Raw genomic sequence first — 27950 nt, 5'->3', positions numbered from 1 at the left:
GCCCTGTATGCAGCTCATCTGCAGTCTGGTGTTACCTACATCTTCCTATTCAGAAGGCAGAATTTCCGAGTTCTGAGTACAATCGACAGCACCACGACTGCAGTTCTTGTGTTGGATGTAAAAGGCGCACATGAGGCTGTGACGTAGGCTAGAATCATGGTGGCGGTCAACGGCGGTCCAGGCGTGGGATTTCTCTCGTGGAAATATGCACATTATCTTTTCCTTTCTATTGGTAGGTGGCACAGTGCACTTGTGGCAGGTAAGCAAGCTAGAAGACTGGCAAAGTTATGGAAGCAACACATTAACAAGATAATTCTGAGTAAAACCAAAGTTACTTTCCCTAGTAACTAGTTACTTTGAAAGTAACGAGTAACTTGAAGTAACTGAGTTACTTTTGATAGAAGTAACTAGTAATGTAACTAAGTTACTAATTTAAAGTAACTTACCCAACACTGGTCAATCATTAAAAATAAATCCTGGTCTTTCATTTTGCTGCTGCATTGTTCACAGAAACACATATTTTCCTGTTTCTTTCTGTTTGTGTGTTTCTGCTTTTGCCTGTTTAGAGCTGCTGAGCAGGAAAACCCAGACGAACAAAAACCTCTTTTAAGTAAATGTTTGAGTCACTTTGGGTCTGAACTGTAAAAATCTGCAGACTGAAACAGATTTGAAGGCATCACAGGAACAGCCTCACATTCAAAACATGAAAGAGAGGACTTTTATTTTGAAACACTCAGGAAATGACAGAGGGAAAGTTTTTTAATTAAAACAAATTATTAGTTTATGCATTCTAAGTTCATACAACCACCAAAACTGTGATGATCCTCCTTCTCCCTAAGATGGCAAACTGAAACACAAGTTTCCTTGTGGCTCAGGAAACTAACCACTCCAAGTTGGTGACTTTTGGAGATTTATTTTCCTGGATGATTGAGAATGCATCAAGACGAACACAAAAGGAAGTTCACCGCTTTTAGCAGCTCCCCCCCAGACAAACAAAGAGGCAGTTGGCAGTTAGAAATCAGCAATCATTCACACACCCCCACTCCCCTCCAGAATTCTCAGGTAACAACCTAATTTACATATGAATGACTAGCCAATTTAGCTTCCACTTGGCTGAAGCTAAAGCCTAGCTAAAAGCCTACCAGCCATTTGGCAACTCAGCCCATCACACGTCCACGTCTCTCCTTGTTTCGTCTTTTATTATGAAAGGGTTGTGTTTCCATGTTCAGTGTGTTTCATTTTGCTTCCCCTGTGGTGTCAGGTTCATTTGTGTCAGCTGTGTTTCCACTTCCCTCCATTCTCTTCTGTGTATTTAAGTCCGCTGTCTTCCTCTGGGCAGTGTTGGTGCGTTTTCCTCCGTTCACGTTATTCCGGGTTTCAGGTTATCTCCTGATTCTGTTTAGGTCCATGTTCATGTTCATGTTTTTTCATCAGAGTTTCTCGCATGCACCTCCTCGGATTCATGTTCATGTTTTTCTTGTCATAGTTGTCATAGTCATACCGAGTTATTCCCAGGATAGGTTTTAGTTTTAGTTTCCGCCCCTGTTTGCTGGGCCTTGTTTTGTGTTCGTGTTTTTCAACCTAATAAATGGTTTTTTTTGTTAAGATTCAGTTCCATCTCTCCCTTGTCTGCTTCCAGGTTCATATTGCAATCACATCAGCCACAGTGACAATAAACTTATTTTGATTTTTAACTTTCTTTAGTTTTTCAACAATATTATGTATATATAAACATTTTGCATCTTACAATATAAAGCCTGGATCCTGCACATATTGCACTTTGAACTTGAACTGTGTTGTCTGTTTATTGGAGATTGTACTACTTGAATTCATTATCCTGGTGATATAACACATTAATTCTCCATTTGGAATCAATATAGTATATAATACAGTATCTGTCTATCCATCTATATAGCTATTGAATTGAACTGGAGTGAATGGAAGAGAATTAAATAATGGATTTCATGTTCATGTTTATCTATGTTGTAACAGTGACGACTTGAGACATCTGTTTGGCACTATATGAAGAGAATTAAATAAAATTTAAATAAAAATGATATTAACTGTATTTATACATTTTATATTTTTGGATGAGACACTGTCAGTGTGCTGTTATATAACTCAGGTATTTTTAAGGCCTGACTGGTGGCATTGGTGCCCATTGCTTTACTGTGCTGTTGGATGTGTATGTGGGCTATCCCTTGTACCTGACATTTGATTGGGCATCACTGTGTTGCTATGGTATGATCCTGGTAGTTGTTGTTAATAAAACAATAACAAATTCAAATTCAAACATTGCTGCATTCTTCTGTCACTGAGGATTCCAAACCTGCACTCAGTCTCCTCATTACTTTGGTATTGAACAGACAAACTTTGGAGCTCCTGCAAACTTTATTAACAAACTGCAAATATTTTACACAAATCTGCGACTGACAACAAGCACAGAGACTTCAAACAATCACTGAAGTAAGGACTGAAAGATTTACTTTAAAACAATAATGATTAAGACCTTTTTCGTAAGGTTGTTTTCCCTTGATTGCCAGCTGTTACTGTTTTTATCTTCATATCTTTCATATTTGTCCACCTGAACAATGCTTTAATGATAAAGTTTGAGAAGTTTGATATGAATTTATCCAACTGACTTGAAAAAGAAACTGACAACTGTCCTGTAATCTTACACAGAGAAACCAAATCCTGCGTCTTTGCCTTGACAGACGCCTAAAATGGCTCGAGCTGTGGTAAGTTACCCTTCACTGTGTCTGTTTCTAAACATTAAATCGTGTGAATTTTTAAAGAAAAATCCAACAACAACAATAATAATATGTAACAGAGCAAAACGTCAGATGACTTGAATGTTCCTCTGCAACACAAAGTCAAAGTCTGCCTCCTCCACAGGCAAAGGAGAAGCTCCCACACTCATCCAGTGCAGACCGTTGTGCTCTGGACAATGAAGTTCCCGCTTTCATGTTCCGACCTATCAGTGCACCTGCATGTGAGCTCCTAAGTCCACCACCTGCTGATGCCAGCTTTCAGTCGAAGGACACAGACAAGATCATGCATCCAGATTTGAAAAACGATCATTCATCCCTGGATGATGAAGTGACGTTTTTCATGTGTCCTAGCGATGTTCCTCTGCCTCCGAGACCTCCACCCACTGCAGAGTTAGGTCTCTGCAGAAAGCGCAGATATTCTACTGCTTTTTCTGTGGAGGATGAAGAGGAACATTTGATGCCCAAACGCATGAGACTGATGAGTTCTGATGTACCAGTTTCTTCAAATCCTCCACCTGCTGATGCCAGCTTTCATGCAAAGGACACAGACAAGATCATTAATCCAGATTTGAAAAACGATCGTTCATCCCTGGATGGTGAAGTGACATTTTTCATGTGTCCTAGCGATGTTCCTCTTCCTCCGAGACCTCCACCCACTGCAGAGGTAGGTCTCTGCAGAAAGCGCAGGTATTCTACTGCTTTTTCTGTTAATGATGAAGAGGAACATTTGATGCCCAAACGCATGAGACTGATGAGTTGGGATGTCTCTAAGTCTCCAGCTGCTGAGAAGGAGTATGTTTGCTTTACGTGTCCTGAAGACAAGAGGTCTGAGTTACCTCTCAGCTCCCTCCAAGGCCATCCACCATCACAGGTCAATAATAATGACACTGACCAGTGTACCATTCTGCTGCCTCCTGAAATCCCAGTACCTCCAAGTCCTGCCCCTGTTGGAGTTCTAGAAACTGTTGATTTTCCTTTTGTTGATAATTAAATACATGTTTGTGGTAATAAATACATTTTTGAGCAAATACATGTTGAGATGATTCGGTTGCTTATGATGGTTATAATTATCCAAACAGTATTATTCCTAATAAGATCTTTACTTTTTATACTTATTTTCTCCATGACCTATTTCGATGTCTATTTTGAAGATCCACTCATATCATGACAGTATGCTTATTCTCAGTAGAGTGTATAGCCACATGTGAACAAATAATAAATTAAAGTCACTCATTAACAACTTACCACATACGCCGGAGCTGAATTCAAGATGTAAGCAGACGTTTCACAGATATCTTGGTTGTCTTTCCATTTCCTACACTAACAGTATCCTGAGAATTGGCTTATAGAGCTGATATAAAGGTGAAATTTGATGACTTAATCGAAGCATCATCAGCTTAAATGCAAATGAATCCACTGTACTTGAGGTAACCTAACACTGACCATGAACGCCACAATCACTGTGCGCCAGTCCAACACAGTGCTTTACTGTGAACTCACCACAGTACTGCAAACTAAAGTGTTTATCTTCCAGTCCAATCCAATCCATCTTTATTGAGAAAGCACTTTAAAAAACCCAGGACAAAACCAAAGTGCTGTACAGTAAATGAGTTAAGAACAATAGAATAAAACATAACAGTAAAAAAATAAAACACATGATACATAAAAAATGTAAACAGCCCTATATTTCAAAACAAGATAAAACAGCAAAAATAAACTAAAAAACTCAAACTAAAAACCAACATCTTACAAGGTGTCAAAGGTCAGGGTGAAGAGATGAGTTTTCAGGAGTGATTTAAGAACAGGCAGAGAAGAAGCCTGTCTAATCTCTAAAGGCAGATCGTGTCACAGTTTCAGAGATGCTGCAGCAAAAGCACGATGTCCTCTAAGTTTACGCTCAGTCCTGGGAACATTCAGGAACAGCTGATCAGCTGACCTGAGACAGCGGGTGGGTTTATAAGACTGTGGCAGCTCAGAGAGTTAAGATGCAGCTAGGTCATGGAGAGCTTTAAGAGACATTAATACCAATAAGCTGCTAACATGATGTTGTATTTTATTTACATGTCTGTTTTAGCACTTTAACATTTGCATCTGTCTAACTGGCTAACCATGCAAGACTATTGTAAGCATTGCTCTGTAATAGTGCGACATTTTGGACCCCAGGAGGTCCTTCTGTATCTGCACGATGTTTGACCTGCAGTCTTTATAGCCGCCTATGTATATTCTTTTAAACCTTTTTATTGTTTTTAAATGATAGTTACGGACCAAATGTTAAACTATATAGTTGAATATATAGTTAAAGTGTTTCTCTAGATACAGAGAAAGGTTTTACATCAAAAGGTCATCTGTCTGCATATAAAACAGAAGCTTTCATGCAGATGCACTTCCTGTTTAGAGACTTTGAGGTTTAGGTAGTGACGGGGGTGATTTACTGAGCGTGTAAGTTTTCCTCCTGTCAACACACTCTACAATGCCGCCCACATGCCACTCCTGTCCAGTCTTGAAAGCAAAACATGTATGTATAGTATAAAATGGTGAAATGCTGATTTCCATGTTTCAATTGAATCACTTGACTGTAATCAATTGATTGCAGAGACTTTTGTCAAGACCCTATAGAATCAGAAGTCCCGTGAACATGCACTAATAAAAGCTGCAGTTGTAATAAGGGATAAAGTAGTGTGCACAATGTGTGTTTGGATAAGATGTCAGTAATGCATTCACATTAAAATCACAGGGTTTCTTTCTTTTTCTTATTTTTCTTACATATCATGTAAAAAAAACACTCCTGCAGCATTTTTTCTCTGCCACAGATTTAGGAGAGGAAGAGTCCAGCATTTCAACACCTGTGCAAATGTTAGTTTATTTGATAGGTGCATCAGTAGTAATTATTTAAATTAGAGTTTTCAGCAGTGTTGTTGTATTTACAGCAAAGTGCCTGCAAAGTGTAAAAACTAATTAACTGATGATACTAGACCCTTAAAAGAGATAAACACCACTAGTCAAGTCATAATGGCTACTTACAAATACATAACCACTCAACACAACCCACACAGTGATCTAATGCACAAAAACAAAGGAGACTTAAACTGGCTGAATCAATTACTGTAAAGAAAACATGGAGGAAGGCTTCCTGTGGTGTCTGTCTGCAGTATAGGTCATAAACCTGCCTCCTGCATTACAGCAGACAGGTCAGGGGTCAAATGAAAAGCAAAATGTTTACCTCAGATTAGGGATGCACCGATATCACTTTTTTGGAAACGAGTACGAGTACGAGTACTTGCATTTCAGTACTCGCCGATACCGAGTACTTAATAAAAACATGATTTAAATTTACAGGTAACAGCTTTAGTCCTATAATTTAACAACAAAAAAACAAGGGACTGGTTTGGAATTAAGAACATTTATTTAAAATGAAAAGCATGTTGTATGCAACATATTACAGAATAAATAATTATAAAAAAATTTAAACAGTGACAGTGCAACTCAAGTATTTTTCAGTTTATTGTAAACTCTGCCGCTTTGGACAACACAAGGGGCATTAATAAACATCTTTGCCATTTAGTGCACAATATGTGAATAAACTAACAACATCCACCGACATAGAACTGTGGCAGTCAGTGCAGCTGAGGTAGGTATTAACATCAAGTCTAAGATGACTCACTAAATGGAGAGAAACAGTGAGTGGCAGGGTTTTTTAAGAAAAGTAGCTTTTCTGCATCATCAGCAGTCAGACTGTTTCTGTTTTCATCTATAATGTGTGACACTGAGCTAAAAAGCCTTTCACTGTCCACACTGCTACATGGGGCTGAGAGCTATTTACAGGCTATTTTAGCCAAAGTGGGGAACCTGATTTTGTTGACACCCCAGTACTTCAGAGGACTGTCTTCACGAGGGCTTGGGGCCTCTCCGAGGTATGTGTCGAGCTCAATGGCAGCACCTGCTGCCAGCGGCAGCCTGGGCCTTGAGGAACAGTTTAGCAGGAGGTTCTGCAGCTTCTGCCCGACTCCCCTCTGCCTCACCTCTAGAAGCTCCTGCTTCAGGTGCAGCTTGGCCTCTGGAGCAGTGTTGTTGGAGAAGAAGCGATCTTTATACCTGCACAAAATTCATAAATGTATTAATATGTGGAAAAATAGGACTGATGTCATGTAATACGTGCTGTTCCAGCGTGTCTGTATGTCCTGCTGCAGTCTCTTTATTGGCTGGTTGAGCTGTCCCTGAATGTCCTCGAGGCGGGAGTAGGCTAAGGCGTTTAAAATGTTTAAAATGCCCAACTATTTTCCGTCCCACTGCTTTAGCATCAGCTATGCTCCTCTGTGCTAATAAGCGTGGGTAAATAAGCGTGGGCAAACTCTTTGTACTCGTTGTCGTGTTGGGATTTTAGGTGCTTGATTAAATTACTTGTGTTAAATGCGCTACCTTTAGAGCCTCCTCTGGACAATTTCGATGAGCATAATTTGCAGTCCGCCTTTGTTTTCGTGTCTTCGTTCACTTTGAAATAGTTCCACACGGCTGACTTGTCTCGCCTCGCCTTCTCCCAGCTCTGAGATGCAGCCGGGGCCTGTGGGGCGGGCACTTGGCGCCTGTGATTAACCCCTTACATGCCGCTCAAACATAGACAGGTCTCAGACCGTGGTATCGGTCCTCGGTATCGGGGAACTTTTAACGAGTACTTTAGAAAATGCGGTATCGAGGCCGATACCAGATACCGGTATCGGTGCAACCCTACCTCAGATTAAATATTTCCCAAAGTAAATTGGACTGAACTGGCCAGTTAAATACACGAGGGGATACGAATAGAAAAAAAAAATATCTAAAAACAAAGAATGAAAACCAACTATTAATTTAATACTTAAGTCTGTGAAGGTTCTCAGTCATCCAGGTCATCGTAGTCTAAGGAGCTTGGAAAGAAAAGCGTCTGGACTTCTTGAGTTGCTTGAAGACGTTTCACCTCTCATCCGAGAAGCTTCTTCAGTTCTAAGGGTCAATGGTGGGGAGTCCCAGACTTAAAACCAGTGGGAGTTTCCCCCCAAAGAGGGACAAAGGACCCCTGATGATCCTCTACCTAATCACATGAGCCAAGATGTGAAAGCGGGTGTGGGTCCTAATCAGCCAGGGTTTCGGGTGAGCTCATTGTGAAACCTGGCCCCACCTTATCATGTGATTTCCTGAGGTCAGATGGCCCAGGATGTAAATGGTCTCAGATCCCTTCCCAGACACCTTAACGTCCAGTGAAAACAACACATCATTTTCTCTCCAGTTACCCTCAGCAGTCCAACAGACCTCCAGCACCAGTAAAACATTAACCAGAAATAGTTTATGGGACATGTGTTGTTATTTATGTTTGTGGAAATGTGCATTAAAATTAAAATAAAGATGCTGGTGTCTGACGTTACTGACTTCCCAATTGTGTGGCTTCTGGTGTGGCCTTCACAATTCAATTTTCAATTCAATTTTATTTTCTCAGCGACAAATCACAACAATATTATAAGGCAGACCCTACAATAATACATACAGAGAAAAAGCCCAACAATCATATGACTCCCTATGAGTGAGCAGTCTGGAGACAGTGGGAAGGAAAATCCCCCTTTTAACAGGAAGAAACCTCCAGCAGAACCAGGCTCAGGGAGGGGCGGGGCCATCTGCTGCGACTGGTTGGGATGAGAGAAGGAAGACAGGATAAAGACACGCTGTGGAAGAGAGACAGAGGTTAATAACAGGTATGATTCAATGCAGAGAGCTGCATTAACACACAGTGAGTAGGAAAGGTGACTGAAGAAGAAATACGCATTGCATCATGGGAATCCCTCAGCCACATACACCTGTTGCACTACACAACAAATGCAAGCATGTCAGTTTTATTCATTTTATGCTCATCTTCGTACAAATTTTAAAGGTAATGCAGTCAAAACTTTGTAAGTATCTGAGTGATTGGATGAAGCGGTTTGATGACGTAACACGTATTAGATTATAATATTATTTTATGCCATGTTAGACCCCTAATTAAAGATGGTGAATTATTATGTAGTTTTAGTTGGCATTATTCTCCTGAATTAGAAGAAGCTGATAACTATTGCATTAGTTAAACTGATTTGCATTACATTAAACTGCTGACTTGTTGTGAATGAATGATATTGTTTTATGATGCATTATACTGCTGAGTTATAAGAAATACTGTTCGCAGAAAGTTATTGTCTTATTTGTCTGATTAGAAGAGAACAGAATATACTGGAGTTTTCTGCCCCATCTCAGCAGGAGCAGATAGACGGGGAGCCAAGGTCGTAGCTTAGGCGCTGTGTGAGAGAAAGCATGTGAATGTTTAGGCTTTTTATGATAAGGTGGAGGCACCAGAGGCTATAAGAGTTTGAGCAATGCTCCACCATTTTGAGATCTGAGGCTGTCTGCATCAGTGCCCATCTCCCACGCGTGTGATCATTAAAATCATCGTTTGACTCAACCCGACCGGACCAGTGTTGTTATTGTGGTTTTTCCTCTTGTCTCCATCCCCAATATTTTGAACCATAACATTTTGGGGGCTCGTCCTGTGGTATTGGGGTGGAATTTAAAAGTTTGGACGGTCCGAGGTTGTCGAACGGACAGGCACGAGCCAGTGGTCTTATGTGAGTGGGCATAAGCCGGCTTATCTAAAGGTAAGGCACTACCTGTTGAATTATTTCCAAAGTGTGCCAAATTGGATATGACTAAATTAAAGTCTACTCACTGAAATTACTGGTAGAGGGTCTGTTTTGATTTTGATGAGGATCCGTGTGTGTTATGCAGTTAAAGTCGGCTAAGAGTCTTTAATGAAGTTGAAAAAGGAATTGAAAGAAATGCTGGGTTCGAGTCCCAAGGAATTGAGTTAGAGTCTCAAGTAGTTTGATAGGGAATTGGTCATTTTGTTGGTTAGAGTCCAAATTGGTTATAGAGTGGACCTGAGTGGTCAGTTTGTGGGTTCGAGTCCCCATTGACCTCTAGGTGGCACTTGCCTTAGTCATACTCTTGTTTTAGGGCGTTGACTGGTGTTTCAAATTGTTATAAATTATTATAGAACGGCGGTTAGAGTCCGCTAAGAAGCGCATAGCCCGGAGGTTACGCTCCCTCCTGGCCGTGGACGCGCGGTCTTGACCTGTCGGCGAACAGGGTTAGTTCAGTTTGGCTTATCTGTGGGGTACAGGGCATCCTGAAATAAGCTAGGAGTTAGAGTCTCCTCACCGTTTGGAACGGTGTGATGTGCTTTTTTGAATACTGTTAAATTGAGTTAGGGACCTTAGGGATTAGGCCAGATAAAGTTAGAGTCTGATACTGGTTAATTGATTACAAAAAAGTTGGACTTTCTTCGGTTGGACCCGTTATGGTTAAATTTGTCGAAATTGTGTAGGTGCTCTTTAGAAATTAGGTCAGAAACTGTTCCAGAAGTAACAGATACTGTTTGATTGATTACAAAAAAGTTGGACTTTCTTCGGTTTCTTCGGTTGGACCCGTTAACTTAAATTTGTCGAATTTGTTAGGCGCTGAATCTGTCAGGCCTGTCAGTGATTGTAAATATAAGACGTCTTTGTAATATAAAATAAAAGAGTTTTGCCTGAGCTTTGTGTGACCCTGTGTGTGACGACAGCGCACTGCAGCGCTGCGAGCTATTTTTAGACTGTGTGTGAACATGCAAATGAGCTGTGGAGCGCACAGAGGACTTTTGTTGCTGTTTAGCGTGTTTTTGAGTTTTATAATTATGATTTGCAAATAATGATACATGCCTGTAATTAAAACGCTGATTTTGCTGATTATAATACTACAGATAAGGTTTTGAATGACTACGCTGAATGTTTGATGTTCGGCTGGGTTTTGATATAGAAGAGACAAATCGAGCATGATTAAGACCGGCACGTCAGCCGGCAGAGTAAGATTGTGAGGAAAATGATATTAAATAAATCTCTCAGTGTGTTGATACAGGTGGCTACAGGCCTGGACCAACTGCCCCCACAAGCACAGCGGCCGAAGCAAATTATAGTAATGGAAACCACACTCAGCAAGAATCAGCAGCTGTGGAAAAGACAGCAGCTAGCAGAGAATTAAAGGAGAAATTAAGAGAAGCTTTAACACATAAAATTGGGGCCAACAGACTTGTGGAGGTTGGGAAGGCTTCCGGAGCATCACAACAAAAGGTGAAACAAAAACACACACAAGCAGAGTAATGTGAGAGAGAGGCACATGTTAGAGAAATGCCTTGTTTGAGGAAAAAACGTTAAATTAGCCCACCTACAAACGCACATACACGCAATGAAGAAACAGCTTACACTCATGAACACGTGAAGATTTTCCAGCAAGTTTAAAGCAGTGAAACTTAACATACACCCGCCGTTAAATAATAAAGTTTATCCACTACTAACAAATAAACTCTCTGGGTTGCAGGACAACAACTTAACTTCAAAAAAAAAAAAAAAGGCACTGGTCTGACCAACCAGTGATAACACGACAAATTTAGTGGTTAGAAAAGTCAAATTGTGACATGTTTTCTGCTGATTGATTAATACAAGTGATTACCAGATGAAAGAAAATTCCAATTTTTGTGCTTTTAAACACGATCTTAAGAATTTTAACATGTACCTGTGATGTCCTGTCAGCTTGGTGGGTTATGAGAGGATTATATGGTGAGAAAAAACAAAAAAAGGGGGAGAGAAGGCTGACACAGGGCCTGGTCCCATTGTTTCTCCCCTCTCTGAATAACGCAGCCAAAATAACATCATTTTCCTGTTCATCTGTTTTTGTTTTGTTTTTGTTTTGTTTTTTCTCTTTATGCTTGATTACAGGCTGCTTTGTCGGCCCTGAAAGCCGAAGCTGACCCTGGACTCCTGCTCTCCCCCCTACCATCTTTGCTCTCTCCTCTACCATCTTTGATGTGACCCTGACCAAATGCTAAAGCAGCTGGACCCACAACAACAACTTGAAAATGTCAACAGTGCTGCAGGAAAACGATCTCATGCAGCGGAGACGGAGAGCGTTAAATCCAAGGCCCGTTTCACTACACGGGGAGATTTCCGTCAGCGTCTCTTCTTTCTGAGAAGACTGAGAAAGGCCCGGCTCCCACCACCGATTCTGACCACCTTCTATAGAGGAACTATCGAGAGCATCCTGAGCAGCTGTATCACTGTCTGGTTCGGGAACAGCACCTTGCCGGACAGACAAGCTCTACAGAGGGTTGTGCAATCAGCTGAGCGCACCATCCGCTCTGAGCACCCTGACCTGCACTCAATCTACAGCAGGCGGTGCTGGACCAAGACCAGGAAGATCGTGAAGGACCTCAGCCATCCCAACAACAGACTGTTCTCTCTGTTGCTGTGTACGTGACAAATAAACATCTGGATTTGGAAAACGAGGCATTCGCAAAGCCAACAGCATTGTGCCTGATCGGACACACCCCTCTCACACACTCTTCACACTCTTGCCATATGGAAAAAGACAGCGTCAGCTGACAGAGCTGTGATGAGACGCCCATTAAGCCCAGATGAAAAGTGAGGCCGAGCAAAACAATGCTGACCTTAACCACTCTGCATTAAAACTGTGCAGGACAGTGACGGACCAACAATGATCGTCGGGCAGCAAAAAGGGCGTGCCAGAGACAGGAGGAGTAACTGAGGTCAGGAGGCACCTCAGAATGGACAAAACACCAGGAGAAAATAAGCTGAAGGCACAGGTGTCGGGGCTCGGCCAGGAGCTGACCTCTGAGAAGAGCCGAACAGCAGAGCCGCAAAAGGCCGTGGAGCAAAGCAAGGAAAACATCGATGGACTTCAATCTGAAGTGGACGGAAAAGATTCTGAGGTTTCTGCCCTCAGTAAGAGCTCAAGGCATCAGAGCAGAAACTGACCATGGCTCAGGAGGAGCTGGCTGATAATCGAACCCATCAGGCTTGGAGTCCCAGACACAGGACTTGGAATCAGGCCGGAGCTTGCTGGAGCAGGAGGTCGCCAAACCTGACGAAGAAGCTCCAACAGCAGGAGCAAGCCCTGAAGAAGCTACAGAAGAAAAAGGGTCAAGTTAAGGAGGAGTGGAACAGGGAGAAGTTGCAGGACACTGGAGAAAAGCACTGCCTCAATTGGGGCCAGAACCAGTATGGACAGAACTTTGAGCAGCAGCACCAACAGATGCAAACAGACTGAAAAGGAGGAGGGCAGGACCCCAGGGCACGCTTCAGGCCGTGGTTTACCCAGAACACCAGAACAGGAAAGTGATGAACACAAACACCCACACAAACACACACATCTACATGCACTGACTCAGAATGAAGAGAAACACACATATATGCACTCGTTGATTGAGTGAGAAATGACACACACACGTGCAAAAAAAAAAAAATCGAAATGCTGATTCAACTCACTGAGGAGTGATCCACACACACACATTTACAAGCTTGTGCAATAAAGAGTGATACACACACGCTGTTGCAATGAAGAATGCTTTACTAACAAATGCTGCACACAAACATCCAAATATGGAGTCGGTTACAACAATAAGAAGCCATTGATTGTTTATTGGTTAAATGCATTTCATGCCACACAGAGGGCATCTGTGTAGATTTAGGGGACAAGGTCTAAAGTAGTTTGGTTGTGAAAACAATGTCTGTGCGTGATGTCTGTTTATGGCTCAAGGCCTCCACTGAATTGTTTACTGTGCTTCACACAGCCTGATAAGGAGCAGTGGTACAGAGTGAAAATGATGAATTAACGGTGTGAGTTTTATTTCGGAGAGAATATGAAAAGGTTGTGTTGATTTGACTCAGTTGTTTAAGTTTCTGCCAAAGCAAAACATTTGTGTGCAACCAGTGTCCACTATTGAATTAAGTCAATCCAACATGTATTTGTCAGTGCAAAAAGGAGTTACGGTACCTGTATGCCTACACAATATAGTGTGTGAAGTTTTGGTTGATTTTTGGGTTTTGTTTGACACTAGGTTGATTCTATCAGTGAGGTTTGGATTGTTCTCTTTCTCTAACATAGAGAAAGAGGGTTTGATCTTTGGACATGTTTGTAATGGGCCCCAGTATTTGTTATTATATGAGTGTTTTATTGGTTACGTTTGTTTTTGCTTTTGTTACAGTGCACTGAGATAAGAACATCAGAGAGGTGTGATCCACCGGTGGTGATATTTTGGTATCTTGTGAGTTCCTGATTTAACAAATCAGCTCTTTAATCCAGGCCTGAGAGATTGAACTTTAAAGCGCTATAAAATATTCTTACTGAAAACAGTCGCAAAGTATTTTTCTCCATGATTATAATGGGCTTGGGAGAAATTCACTTATATGGGACATTGATCACATGAGAAGTCCTGAGCCTAAAAGGATTGCAGCGAGTCGATCCAGTCCAAAAAAGAAAAAAAAACAAACAAGGAGCTGTTTCCTTTAAAATGATGACGTCATCTTGCTGGTGATGGAGGCTCGAATAGGTTGCGCGTGAGACTCCATTATCAGCAATATCTGGTATGAATGTGTGTGGATGTATGCATGTGACTGGACTGTGACGGACTGACGACTAAAAGTTTTAACTGACTTGATATTGAGACAAAAACGGTGCCGACTTTAGGATTATTGAATGTCCACAGACAATTCACCCAGCCTGTAAAAGAAGGGTGGATGTTTTGTTTTTGCAAGAACAGAAGGATGACAGAGACTAAAGAGCTGTAGCTTCACAGGAGTGTGAACTGCAGGCTGAACCCTTTGGTTGCTAATTTTGAGTTACTGATGTTTGCATTAAGAAAATTGTGTTTTAGTAGCTGTGTTTCGATTAATGTATCATATTATATGGTGGGGAATGTTAAATGCTAAAGTGAAGAAAAGGTTTGATTCCACTCATGACTGAACATGTTATTATTAACCATAGTGGGTCACTGTAAAGAGTCAATTAATTTTTATAGAGGTAAAAAAAAAAAAAAAAAACCTCCACCGAGGTCTATGAATAACAGGGGAATGATAGACAGCCACACTCAAAATGGAGATATGTAATGATAAACACTGGTCCCCGTCTTTTGGGCGCTTTCTTGAAGTAGTCAACAATTTAAAAGTAAGATAAAATAACAGGGGCATGTGCTGAGGGGTGGTGCTGCACAAGAACAAGAGTAAAATAAAGAGAATATTGTTTTCAGTTTTGAGAAGTGCAAATTAAAATGTACCATTACACTAAGAGGATCAATATGAAGCTTGATATTTGTTAATTTTGAATGAAGTACATGATTGGTGACTGTTCTGTCCTGAGCTTTTGTTTTTACAGCACCCGCTTGATCACACCAACAGTTTCTCGCCACCGAAGAGGGGTACTTGCAAAAAATAGAGAATGGGGAGGAATATCATCAAAACTGGAAAAGGTAATCCCCAAAGGGGGTGATAACGCCATAACTTTCACTTATGGTCAAATTCTCAAAATTTGACCCCGAACTTGAAAAATTCTTCAAACATTTAGAGACAGAGTGGAGGTTTAGATCAACACATGTCACAAACCACATAAGGCTGGAGCATTTGAATCAAAAAGGTGAATTGATACGCAGCAAAATGTTGATCATATTGATTATGTTTATTCCAGGGTGCAGAGAAGATTATTATTATTAAAGACAACAAATGAAATAACGAAAACTAGAAGTGGAAAAATTTGCGTTAACGGTAATAAAATCAAAACAAAAAGGAAAACTAACTAAAACTGTACTGAATGTTCACAAAACTAACTAAAATTAACTAGATTTATAGCAAAATGTGTTTAGTTGCATTGATGTGTGCGTGCCCTGCAATAGTAAAGTCAAGGCAGTACGTTAGTCGAGTCGTCTGTGTTGCTGCTCCGTCCACGCGCAGAATCATGTCAGGAAAAGTCGGGAGAAAGCGCCAGAGTCCAATTTAGGATTACTTTGAATATGACTGTTTTTTAGATATAGCAAGAGTCTTGTAGTGGAGAGAGACACAATGTCCTCCTGAGACCCAGGGAAAGAAAAAAGGGAAAAGTATTTTCATTTTTTTCTTTTTCTTTTTTCTTTTTAAGATAAATCAAGTGCTGGGACGGTAAAATAAACACATTACAAAAACAAAATTGTTTTTAACTAATTTTATTTAAATTTTACAACATGTGCACTACAGTGCACAAGGGGAGTTCATTGATCACGAATGTGAAACTAACAACATTCAAGAGCTATTTAAGAAGATTACATGTTCCACTGAAATTTTTGTAAGCAGGATATTAAAACTTATTTATATAACAATATCATAAAAATGTAGATCAGGGATCAACTTAGAAGTCACTGACACTTCACTAGCTGTAAGCCATTGGTTCAGGAATAAGTGATTGCACTGGGCTTTCTATTTCACAAAAGTCAATTCATTTATGATATCTGAGGAAGTACTGTGATTTTTATTTTTATTTGGAGACACAAAGGAACATTTGGCACTTCCCACATCTCACATATGTTTTACTGTTGCACCCATTCTACAACTGAAATGCCTTGGACTGTTAACCATTTCAGGCAAGTGGAGTGAACCATATTTTGTCATGTTCTCCGTGAAACTAAATGAGCCTAATTCTTAAAGACCCCTCAAATCATTTACTAGATGTTTATTCTTTGAAAATTAATAAAAATCTGAGTTTAACAAAACATTTTAAATGTAAATATCAAGCTTACCTTTCTTTCTTCCATAAAATGTGCTTGTGGGCACGTCAGCCATTTTGAAAAGGTGGGAAAAACAATTGGCAAGGCCACACCCCCACACATGTGATATAATTTTAAAGGTACTGTTGTCCTCGCTAAGAAACATCAGGACTTAGAGGAGTGGCAAGTAGAGTATGAGAGCTACAAGCAAAAACTAAATGTGTACTACAGTGCGCAAAAATGAATTACTGGGCCATCAGGGGGTTATGAGGGACATTTATGACACGAAAAATCCCACAAACCTTAAAGTGCACTTGAAAAGCTCACACAAGAAGGTTAACCTAGCTTACCTTGAAGAGCTCCCCCACTCAACCCGCATCCCCCGAAAACAGCTAACCCCAGATAAGGCAGCGTGATGTATCCCGAGATAACAGGACTGGGACATCTAAATAAATGTGTGAAACAATCGCCTTCAAAAAGGTTATCAATTCACTTCAACCAAAATTAGGACCACTCGGTGCGGCAAGAGTTAATAGTTATTAGTCTCAACACCCAAGGATAACCAGAAGAGCATGATTGATATGATGGAACTGAGATTTTGTTACACTTAATTTTTGCAAAACACAACTAAAACTAAACTGAAACTAAGGATTTTCAGGAAAATAAAAACTAGACTAAACTAGCAAAGAATTGGTAAAAACTGATTCCAACTGGTAAAAAAAAATTGAAAATCTGGAGGCAAAACTAGAAAAAACATAGAAACTAATGAAAATTGCAAAATAGTTAAAACCCTGGGGCGGAGATTGGCAGATCTGACCAGGAAATGTTATAAGATGGATTGTCAGGACAGTCAGCGTTAAAGCCACTTTCAGTCCATACTAGGATGGCATTGGACATCTTCGGGGCGGAAGAGAGTTGGTGTGACCAAGGTGTGGTTTGGCTTGTTTTATGTATATTTGAGATCATATGGCTCTGGATGGACCAGTTACCAGGGCATGGAAGGAGGACAGACTCATTAAAGGAGGAGAAGGAATTTCCTGGGATTGGAGATCCTCTGGGTGAGTGGTTGATTAAAAGCATGCATAAAATAGAAGTTATCTGTTGTTATTGATTGGTAATAGATTGATAATTGGCCACATTTACAGCTGTATTGACTTGTTGTGGACGTAGTCGACTTCAGGTTTAAACACTCTAATTAACAGGTTGAAAATAGTGACATTAAAGGAAGAGTATGCAGCGCCACCCTGTCAGACGCCAGTGACGGTGGAGCTCACTGATGAATCAGGTGAGCTGGATTCATGGCTGATTCAAAACTAAGATCCCCCTGCTGTGGTCAGGAAGGGGAGAACAGGGGGAAATAACATTTAAAAGAGGCATTTATAAACGTTTATGGGTCAAGCGAAACGGGATAAAAGGGGGTGTTTTACTGTTATTTTAATATCAGCATTATTATTGTATGAGAATCATGCAACAAGTATTGCATCGATGATCATATATTGAAGCTTTTGACCTTATACTAACATCTGTGTTCCTGTGATGGTTATAACCTCTGATGAATCTTCTATTTACAGGTGTTAGGATAATGATATAATTTTTCATTGCAGGTGTAACCATGATCATTTTTATACATATTGCAACTTGTTGCTCATTGTAGAGTTGTGCTCAAGTTAATAAGGGTTAAAAGCTACAGTCAGCGCGAATGTCTGACCGATCTATTGAGGGAAAAGGCTTCGAGCATAGAAGGCCGCACGCGCTTACAAAACACTGATATCATGTTATTTTTTGTGATCTTTTCTTCAATTATGTCTTTAAGTTTAGTTTAAATAGTGGCAGTTAATTAAACGACATTTATTAAAATATTAAATACCTGAGTCAGAACATTACACGCAGATCACCTTAACGATCTGGGAAACCTTGTAGCTGCCTAACCTTTTCTTTTAATGTTCTAGCTCCGTTGATTTGACACATGGGGATGTGTCAAAAAAAAAAAAGGGGGGGGGGGGAAGTTGAGCTTTAACATCAAACAAGGATTATTTGAACATTTTATAACTTCATTTGTGTCTTTAATAATTTAGGAATGGTAAAGCTTAAGCTAATAGCGGTCCGAGAAGACGGACCTTTTAGAGAATCAGTGAAAAAGCATAAACTATCACTTTCATGTTTAATCATTACTCATTGAAATGAACTGAATAGCGTTTAGAAGATTTGTTAATTTCTTTGTCTTTTGTTAAAAAGAGTGGTTTCAATAATGTTCAGACACACCTTGCAAATGTGCTTATAACGAGTTGGCACTTGGTCTTTTGAAGGTCATAAGCTTCGTTCGGCGTGATGGTCCGGACTGATATATTGCAGGTATTGACTTTGAGTGCAGAGGGCTAAATGCAAACACGCTTACACACACATAGGATATGATTAGAATAAGTCCCTGGAACATTCTGAATGTTTGTAAACCAATTTTGAATCACTAGAAGGTCAGTAGATAACAACATTAGATTATTAGGGTTAGGAAGAGAGGTGTTTTGGTTTTCTGTCTCTTACAGAGAAAGGAACAGACACCAGACGAGGTCACAGATATACGAGGATCCTCCGCAGCAGAGACAGACACAGTGACTGCCAAGACACCAACTGGGTCCAAGGGTCATGGCGTTTGGGCTCCAGCTAGTCACCACAAAAGGATGGATCCCATAAACACAGCAATAACCATGAAGGGGTTGGCGGAAATCCGGGAACACCAGACCAACGAAGTTCGAGAGGCTCTTGGGCAAAAAGGGGGACACCTTCCTGTTCCTTTTTCTGGAGGATACACAGATCGTTGTTTGAAATCGGGGCAGAATAATCCCCTGATCTGTGCCACGACTGAAGGGTTGTCTAACCCCTGAGGTTGAAGAATGAAGAGCAGAGGATCACCCAACTGGACGACACTGGTAGCTGCAGCAATAAAATAAAGGCTAAAAGCTCCTTGGACAGAGGTTCTAGTCTGAGTACGTCTGGAGGGTATAAGGTAGCACCAAATAAAGCTGTGGGAGACCTGGGGAGTGTCATCTGTACCTGCTATTGTTGGAATAATAGTTTGTCTTGCATCTGAACTGCGCAAACATAGAGGTCATCCCACATATGGTTCGCCCCTCAGGGGGACAAAGGACCTCAGGAGTGAGAAGAGATGAACCCAGCCACACTGGATTATGGGGTGTTGGTGAGCTCATTATTCTAATGAGCTCATCAGGGGGAATTATTAGATTATAATATTATTTTATGCCATGTTAGACCCCTAATTAAAGATGGTGAATTATTATGTAGTTTTAGTTGGCATTATTCTCCTGAATTAGAAGAAGCTGATAACTATTGCATTAGTTAAACTGATTTGCATTACATTAAACTGCTGACTTGTTGTGAATGAATGATATTGTTTTATGATGCATTATACTGCTGAGTTATAAGAAATACTGTTCGCAGAAAGTTATTGTCTTATTTGTCTGATTAGAAGAGAACAGAATATACTGGAGTTTTCTGCCCCATCTCAGCAGGAGCAGATAGACGGGGAGCCAAGGTCGTAGCTTAGGCGCTGTGTGAGAGAAAGCATGTGAATGTTTAGGCTTTTTATGATAAGGTGGAGGCACCAGAGGCTATAAGAGTTTGAGCAATGCTCCACCATTTTGAGATCTGAGGCTGTCTGCATCAGTGCCCATCTCCCACGCGTGTGTTCATTAAAATCATCGTTTGACTCAACCCGACCGGACCAGTGTTGTTATTGTGGTTTTTCCTCTTGTCTCCATCCCCAATATTTTGAACCATAACACACGCTATTTTAGTTTAAAATGCTTATAATGTTATGATAAATGGTAGTTTTGTTGTTACTTTTACAATATTATCCATCCTTCAGTTTCAGCGAACATGACAGTTAGCAGTGTAATAATTCCTCTGTGATAAAGAAAAATTAGCCTGTTTTCTTTTTGTGTGGGAGCTCGCACAGTGTTTCAACTTTACAGCCTTTTAATATGAAAGTCCTGTCAGTACACTTCCTTTTTACATCATTTCACACTTGCCCCGTGAAGGGCAACAGTCTGACGTCTGCTTAGCCAGGAAAGCTTCAGCTTGTTTCTTTCCGCACATCTTCCTCTTCACTGTCGGTGGCTTACAGACATGTTAACAAGCATGGACGCATCAAAACTTTGCTTGATTTTGCTGTTACCACTAGCTGTGTCCCATGATGCTGAAGGTAATACAAGGAAACTATTTTCATTATGCATTATTAATATTTTTAAATTTATAACCTCCTTGCTTTTAGTTTAAACTAAACACATTATTATGGGATTAAAAAGATGGTTTAACATTCACAAAATATAGAAACTAAAGTCCTCTCTGACACAGGCTGAATCTTGTATTTACCGTATTTTGCTGTCCCTGTTTACAGAGACTGTTGTGAAGACAGTCAGGAGAGAACACGATGTCACTCGGATTTGCAACAAGGAAAGTCAGACTACTATTGTTTTGATTATCTGTAAGATCAAAAGACAGAGGGACACAGGAGGAGAGTGTCATCTGCTGTATCGACACGGAGAGAACGTTACTCAGGAATGTGACCCCAGGTTCTCAATAACAAAAGAAAATCAGACTGCCTTTCTGGAGCTGACCAGTTTAACACCAGCTGATAGTGGGAACTTCACCTGTGAGTGTACAAACACTGAAGGGACATATATTGTCCATATCAGTGTCACTGTGGAAGGTAAATGCATTTTGGTTTCTTTATCTGACACAGTTATTCAGCACTGTGTCAGCATTGTATTGACCTGCTTATGTGTTTTTTATTCTTGTAATTTGTTCATTTCTTTTCTTCTTATTTTCACTGACAGCAGTTTAAATACTCTCACTGACTCATTTATCAGGTACATCTTTGAACCGAGTTGGACCACCTTCAGCCATCAAACATGTCTTCATTTTTTGTGGCACAACAAGGCGCTAAAAACATTCCTCAAAGATTCTCAAGACATATTGAAATTACATCATCACACAGTTGCTGCAGATTCGTCAGCTGCTCTTACTTGAAGCAAACTTTCCGTTCCACCACATCCCAAAGGTGCTCTGCTGGATTGAGATCTGGTGACTGCGCAGGCCGTACATGATTTGAGCGCCGTGACATGGTGTGGTATCCTGCTGGAAGCAGCCATCAGACGATGGGTATTTTTTGGGCATAAAGACATGAATGTGGTCAGCAACAACCTTCAGGCAGGCTGTGGTGTTTAAATGATGCTCAGTGGTTACTACAGGGTCCAAAGTTTGCAAAGAAAATCCCCCACAGAGCATTACACCACCAGCAGTCTGAACTGTTAGAAATCAACTCATCGGGCAAGGCATCGTTTTTTTAGTCTTCTGTTGTCCAGACTTGCAAACTGTAGCCTCAGCTTGCTGTTGTTAGAGGACAGCAGTGATATCCAGTGTGGTCCGCTCTGCCTCAAGGTTTGATGTGTAAACAGCATTTTTACCCAGAGAATCACAGCTCACTGGATATTTTCTATTTTTCAGACCATTGTCTGTGAACAGAGATGATTGTGTGGGAAAATCCCAGCAGATCAGCAGTTTGTGAAGCACTGGGACCAGTAACATGTGCCATGTTGCTCTGTTTGAGCATTGATTTGCTGACATTTTATTATTTTATTAACCTTTATTTAACCAGGAAGATGAAGCTGACATGTGATTGACAAATGAAATGAACACTGAAATATTTGTGTTACACCCTGAACAAGTATACCTCATAAAGTGGCCAGTGAATGTATATAAGCAGTTGGACCAATTTCAGTTCATAGTAATATTCAGAAAAGATGCAAAAGAAGAAGAAGACAAAAGAAAAGAGCACAGTGACAATATTTAAAGCTCTGTGGTTATAAAACTGGGGTTTCATTACTTCACTCAGAGTTTCAGTAGACGTAAACTGTGTTTGATTTGTGTTTTGATTTCCAGGAAATGAAAGTAAATGATTTTACTGACAAATGCATCTTTTCAATGATTTAGACACAAACGAGGCCCACACTTCAGCAGACAAATCTTTTTCCGTTTATCTGCCCGGTGTTGTGATCATCTTTATAACTGGAGTTATCGTGGGATTTATCTACTGGAGGAAAAGTAATGGGTGAGACTATTTTTGCTGCAGTAATTCAAAGATGATATAGATGTAGAGAAAGTAAAAGGAAACATCGCATTTCAATAAATGAGAATTCGCTGTATGTTAAACATCATGTCTAGAATGAACACTTTTTATCCTTCCAAAAATAATTATCATTATTAATATAGAAGATAATATAAATGTAGATGTTCTTACTTGATTTTTCTCTGTTTGAATGTGAATAGTGTTACACTAATGCTGACATCCTTTCTTATCAACGTGGCTGCTTAAGGTCAGGAACATCTGGAGTGTCTGTACCTGAAAATCCCAACGGTTTGGTGAGCAATTTATTGCTACGATCTACAGCAGCTAGTTAAAAGTTTGCCAGTAAACATAAAACATGTACATTTATGTTTTAGGATGTTACTTATATAGATAATTACAGATTAGTGTTATAATACTATTAGTGCCAACTTCAGTGTCCTTTATTTTGTGAAGAAGCTCTTACAGAAATGAGCAGAAACATTAAATAATCCAGGCAACAGATGGAGAGATTTAAAGATCAATAGAGTGTGTGGGTAGACCGGGTTGAACTTGATTAATACCTAAAATATTTCACTTTTCTAAAGGATGACGATGAGCCAGATCAGCCCTATACAAACCTTCAGCAGCCATCGAGTGATTCCTACCAGACTATCATCTCAGTGAACCATCAACACGACAACAAGACACGCTCAGCAAGAAGCACAGGAACTGTGGGAGTGGATAATAAAGCTCTATGAAACATTTTAAAGTATATAAAACTTTAGGTGACATACTAATATAATAATATTCATATATTATAATAAACGTCCATCTTTTCACACTGGATAGTTGTTTCCCAGTAATGGAGACCATTCAGTCATAATACTCCAACTCAGGCTCTCAGATTTAATACAATACAAACACAATAAACTGTGGCAAACATGACTCTTTGTATCAGACTAGTTTTGTTTTTTAACAAACATCTCATCATAATTTGAACACAATGTCCATCCAGATAAACAGAGAGATCAGTCTGGCTTAAACAATGTTGGTGGTTTACCTTCTACTGTCCTTCCACTTTTATGCACTTCTATTTTAGACATAGTAAAAGTTTCAGTGTAGACACAAGAGGTGAAATAAGGAGGGTGCAAGTCTTCCTGCTTTCACTATAGTCTACCTCACACTGCTCCAATCACAACTTTGGTGTTATTTCATCAGTGAAATGTTTGAATGATGCAATTGTAACTCTAATGTAATGAAAAGATAAACATGTTTTCCACCTTCATATAACAGGTTAATGCAAATTTCGTGACTTTTCATGTTTTCAAAATGAAGTTTTTTTTGTGTGTGTGGCAACATTCAACAGACGATGGAGATTCTTCTGGCATGAAGTTCATGGCTACAGTTCCCATCATTTCTGCTGCTGCTTCACTCATCAGTGTGGCTGTGATAACCTGTGGTTACAGCCTGAGGAGAAATCCTCGCAGGTGAAAACTTTTACTGACGCACTCATGAAATGACCCTTTGAAATCACTTGAGCACATTACTGCATACAGCAGCCACTGTGGTGTTCAAAGTATCTCATAGTTTCTTTTCAAACACCACACATTAGTTGTAGACATAGCTAGTCTTGTTTTTGAGGTATTTTTCACCCCATGACCTCTGATGTTTTTATCCTAACAGAGAAAACAGATCAGGTCTAACTAACTTAACAGGATCTGAAACTCGCCAGATGTTTGTCAGTTTTCCATAGTTCTGTTTTACACTTAATTGTGCCGAGGCTGCAGTGCATTATGTCTGTGTTTTAAGCTGCACTTTAATTAAATGTAAATGACAGTGTAAATTGTTGTTTAGGACAAAGAGGACCGCTACATGAGCCTTCATCGGCAAAACATCGATGTCTACCAAACTATCTCCTCCGGTCGCCTTCATCATGATGCTGAGGCCACTGCATGTCACAGTCATGTACAATAATAATCAGAGATGGAGTTTTTATCCTGACTACGTGATCTATAAAACTATGATGCTAGACATGCTATCTATAAAAGACACTGACATTTTAACTTGCCAGCATCATGTGTACTGTTAGTTTGTTTTGCACTGAAAAAAGAGAAAAATATTAACGTCCAGTAAAACTTGTAATTATGTTGTGAATGAATTGCCTTAATTCATGGCTTTTAACACCATTTAATTTCTGTTTTTTATCTGGTTTGAACGTTGAAAATCCTGCCACTTGGCTCTGTGGCCTCTGCCACCATTATGGTTTTTGCTATACTGGTCCACTTGATAGTCATATTTGATGATGATTTTACTTTATTTTGAGTCATTAGAATCAGAACGGGGGTCAGGAAAGAAGAAAAAAGATAAGCTGGGGAGAAAGTTAACAGAAGAAGAGGGAAAAATAGAGAAGAAGAGAAATAGATGGAGAGGAAGAGAGAAAAAATACTGAAAATCTATTTCATCATCTGCTGAAAAACACAAGGAAAAACCAACACAGTGGGGAACCCACAGCAACAACCAATAATATGCAGTAAGTAGGCTAGTAAGTAGTAGTAAATAATAGATATTAAATGTTACTGAGCAGTAAATGGGCCCAGAGGGCCGAGACCTGAGGGCACCCCACCCGCAGCACAGGCCCAACAGAGCCAGGGGGCCGGGCCCCACCGAGCAGCCGCCCAGAGTGAGCCACTAAACACAGAGAACCACTAATGCACTGTGGGTGGGGGCACCAGCTACTGGCAGGAAGTGTGGTGGGGGGAAATAATACGTGACTATTTTTATGTGGAGTGGAATTAAACTGCCATAGAATATGCTTGTGGTGGATTTGACTCAACACAAGCGTATTGTCAAAGTGTTCTTTGGCATGCATCGAGACAGTTTCTCAGATACTGAAGTGACTTGAGCAGAGCCAGTTAAAGCCTACTGTGCTTGAGTGGGCAGCTCAAGTTTCCACGTGGAAGGTTTAGTGAGACAAAGACAGGAAGTTAAAGCTGCTGACTAATAATCTGCAGGTTCCTGATTTGAGTCTCTGTTAAGAGGATGGTGTCTCTGAGATAATTGCTTTTGTGCATCGATAAATAAACAGGGAAATAAATGAATAGAAAAAAGCATCCGAGCGGATGTGCACCGACGGTGTGCCCACTGGTCTTAAAGTGCCTTTGCGCCCCTTACCATTTATGGAGGTCCCATTTGGGCACATTGGCATGGACCTATAGTGTACATGGATATTGCTTTGTATTAGTTCTGGTATATTATACAACACAATAACATGATGCAGTGCTGCTGTGCACCATTTCTGCAAAGAGTGTGGTGCAAGCAAGGAAGATAAGATAACTCTTGCACAGTCATACCTAGTACAATAATACAACAAAATTGGAAACTGTCCCACCATAACACAATCATTTAGATACAATATTGGACTTTGTTTACATGTAACTGCACAAATAGAATTTAGAAATGTAATTATTGACAAGAGTGAACAACCACTTATAATGTAATCTACAGCTGTGAGCAAACAGCTAGATAGAGAATCAGAAGTGTTGTGTTTTCTACAAAGTTTGCTGTTTCAGTGAGAGTCATATGTCGTTTGGAGTCTTCTCTCACCCCCGTTCTCTGCGGCCTGCTGGAGCGGGGGGGCTAGGAGGAGGAGTTGGCCGTCCGACTGCGGTCTGGGGTGTGGGGCCTCCCTGCTGCTGCGGAGTCGGGGCGGTCTGCCTCTCCCCACCGCAAGGAAAAGGGTAACACAATCTGGATCTGGGTGCAGTTCCCCCCTCCAGGGGCAAGGGTACCTAGACCCGGTTCGTAGAGTACGCTTGGGGAGTGTGATCGTGTGTACAGCGTCTCTTTATGTCTGTCTCCACGTTGGTTGAGTGTGGAGTAAGTGCATATGAGAGCATGAGGGTGGGAATGGATGTTTGTATCTGTGTGTGCCTGTATGTCTGTGTCTATATGTCAGGTTGGGTATCAGACGCCACCTCACTGGGGACATCTCAGGCCCTCCAAGGTTTGGAGGCCTATCTCCCCCCACCACCACTTCCCCTGCCAGTGGCGGACTCCCTCAGGTGTCGGTGCGTTGGTGGTTCTTTGTGTCTGGGGGTGGGTGTCCGGGTACACACCGGCTCACTCCTTGGCGGCCGCTTATCGGGGCCTGGAGCCTGGGGCTCGCTCGGGCCACTTCGGAGGTGGGGTGCCCCCGGCCTCTCGGCCTGGGGCTCGGTCACTCAGGCGCAGCTGGCTGCCAGCGGAGCTCACGGGCGCGTCACTGCAACTCCCCCTGGCTTCTGCTCTGCGGCTGCTGAGTGAGCCCTCATCTGGTACTCTCCTCAGCTCTTACTGGGACAGTGGCGCGGCTGCCCCTCTGTGGGTCTTCCTTGGTCTCTTGTGTTCTGGGGGCCTCTGGATGTCTGGAGTTTTGATCTCCTCCATACCTGCTTCATACCATGGAGGACGGGGCTGTGGCTCCCCCACACTCCCTAGCAGATCATTACATGGAGAAACCTTTGGAATGCAAGCATGCTGATCCACACAGGTGTGCACACAGGTGTACACATGGGTATTCACAGACGCGGACTACAGCTTTCTTGGCTGCTGCCTCAAAGCACATTGTGCGCTGTCTATCTTGCGTGCTGCACAATATTGTTTATTATTTAGTAACTATTGATATCTACTGCTAGCTAGTTTATTGTGAGGGTGCTGTTTTTTTTATTATGTTGCTCTTTGTTGTTTGCTTTCTCTTCTGTTTTTTTTTCTCCATACAGGTGACCCAGGAGTTTTGTTTGTTTTTTCTTCCCCCCCTTCTCACCATCTCTTCTCCCCTTTGGTTTTCTTTCTCTCCCTCTCTTTCATTCTTTCCCCCTGTCCTATCCCACAGTCATGTCTGTCCCGTTTTTAGCAACTGAAAATAAAATAAATTCATAATTATAATAAAGGTCAATCAAATGGACCAATATGGCAAGGCCATGATGATCCACTTGGTAAAATAAATCCGCTTGGCATCTTTCTTGGCCTTAAGACAACAATTCTGATGGCTAAAGATCCAAACGGGACACAAAAAAAAAAAAGTACGTGAAGCCTCTTTGCAACTGATTGCTTGCATTTTTGGGAGGGGGGCCCTCCCAGCATTACCTGTATGTTCCTGACATTTGATTCCACTCAGCAGTTTATTACCTTACAGGGACTGCAGCTCAAGGCCAGTTAAAGTTACACAGACAGGTTCAAGGTATAAAAAAGGCAGGCAAACAAGAAAAATCTTCACATATTTAATTCTCATATTTAAATTGGTTTGGCCCTTCCAGTGGCTGCCGTTGGTGATATTTTATGCAGCTTTTTAAAACCTTAGCATTTGGCCTACCAGTAAGCATTCATATTCAGGTTTACTCAAACAAGGCAGAGAGAACAGTAGCGTGTGAACTCAGCAGCTATCATCAATCCCCCTGTATCAGCTGAGCTA

At 40.9% G+C, this 27950-nt stretch overlaps 2 protein-coding genes and 1 pseudogene across 3 annotated transcripts in view; 2 read left to right on the top strand and 1 right to left on the bottom strand.

Annotated features, from left to right (window-relative positions):
- Nucleotides 1–27950, bottom strand: part of LOC147302735 (protein NLRC3-like) — a 330634-nt gene that overhangs the window by 264190 nt on the left and 38494 nt on the right. The window lies entirely within an intron of this gene.
- Nucleotides 2724–3939, top strand: LOC147302738 (uncharacterized; annotated as a pseudogene).
- LOC147302737 (uncharacterized) lies at nucleotides 20521–23259 on the top strand. Of its 2 annotated transcripts, none has more exons than XM_086284522.1 (5): nucleotides 20521–20596; nucleotides 20792–21103; nucleotides 22387–22503; nucleotides 22757–22815; nucleotides 23107–23259. In XM_086284522.1, the coding sequence occupies exons 1-5, from the start codon at nucleotides 20521–20523 to the stop codon at nucleotides 23257–23259; spliced, it is 717 nt and encodes a 238-aa protein (XP_086140648.1). The 2 variants fall into 2 exon arrangements, with proteins under 2 accessions (XP_086140648.1, XP_086140649.1); XM_086284523.1 differs by having other exon boundaries at nucleotides 22387–22504; nucleotides 22770–22815.

Source organism: Aulonocara sp. 'chitande type north' Nkhata Bay, linkage group LG23 (genome assembly GCF_057382095.1).
Source record: "Aulonocara sp. 'chitande type north' Nkhata Bay isolate Kocher_YH1m ecotype deep benthic linkage group LG23, A_spYH_male_GT1.1, whole genome shotgun sequence".
NCBI lineage: Eukaryota > Metazoa > Chordata > Actinopteri > Cichliformes > Cichlidae > Aulonocara > Aulonocara sp. 'chitande type north' Nkhata Bay.
Note: the sequence above shows the minus strand (reverse complement) of the source record. Positions and strands in the feature narration are given on the sequence as shown.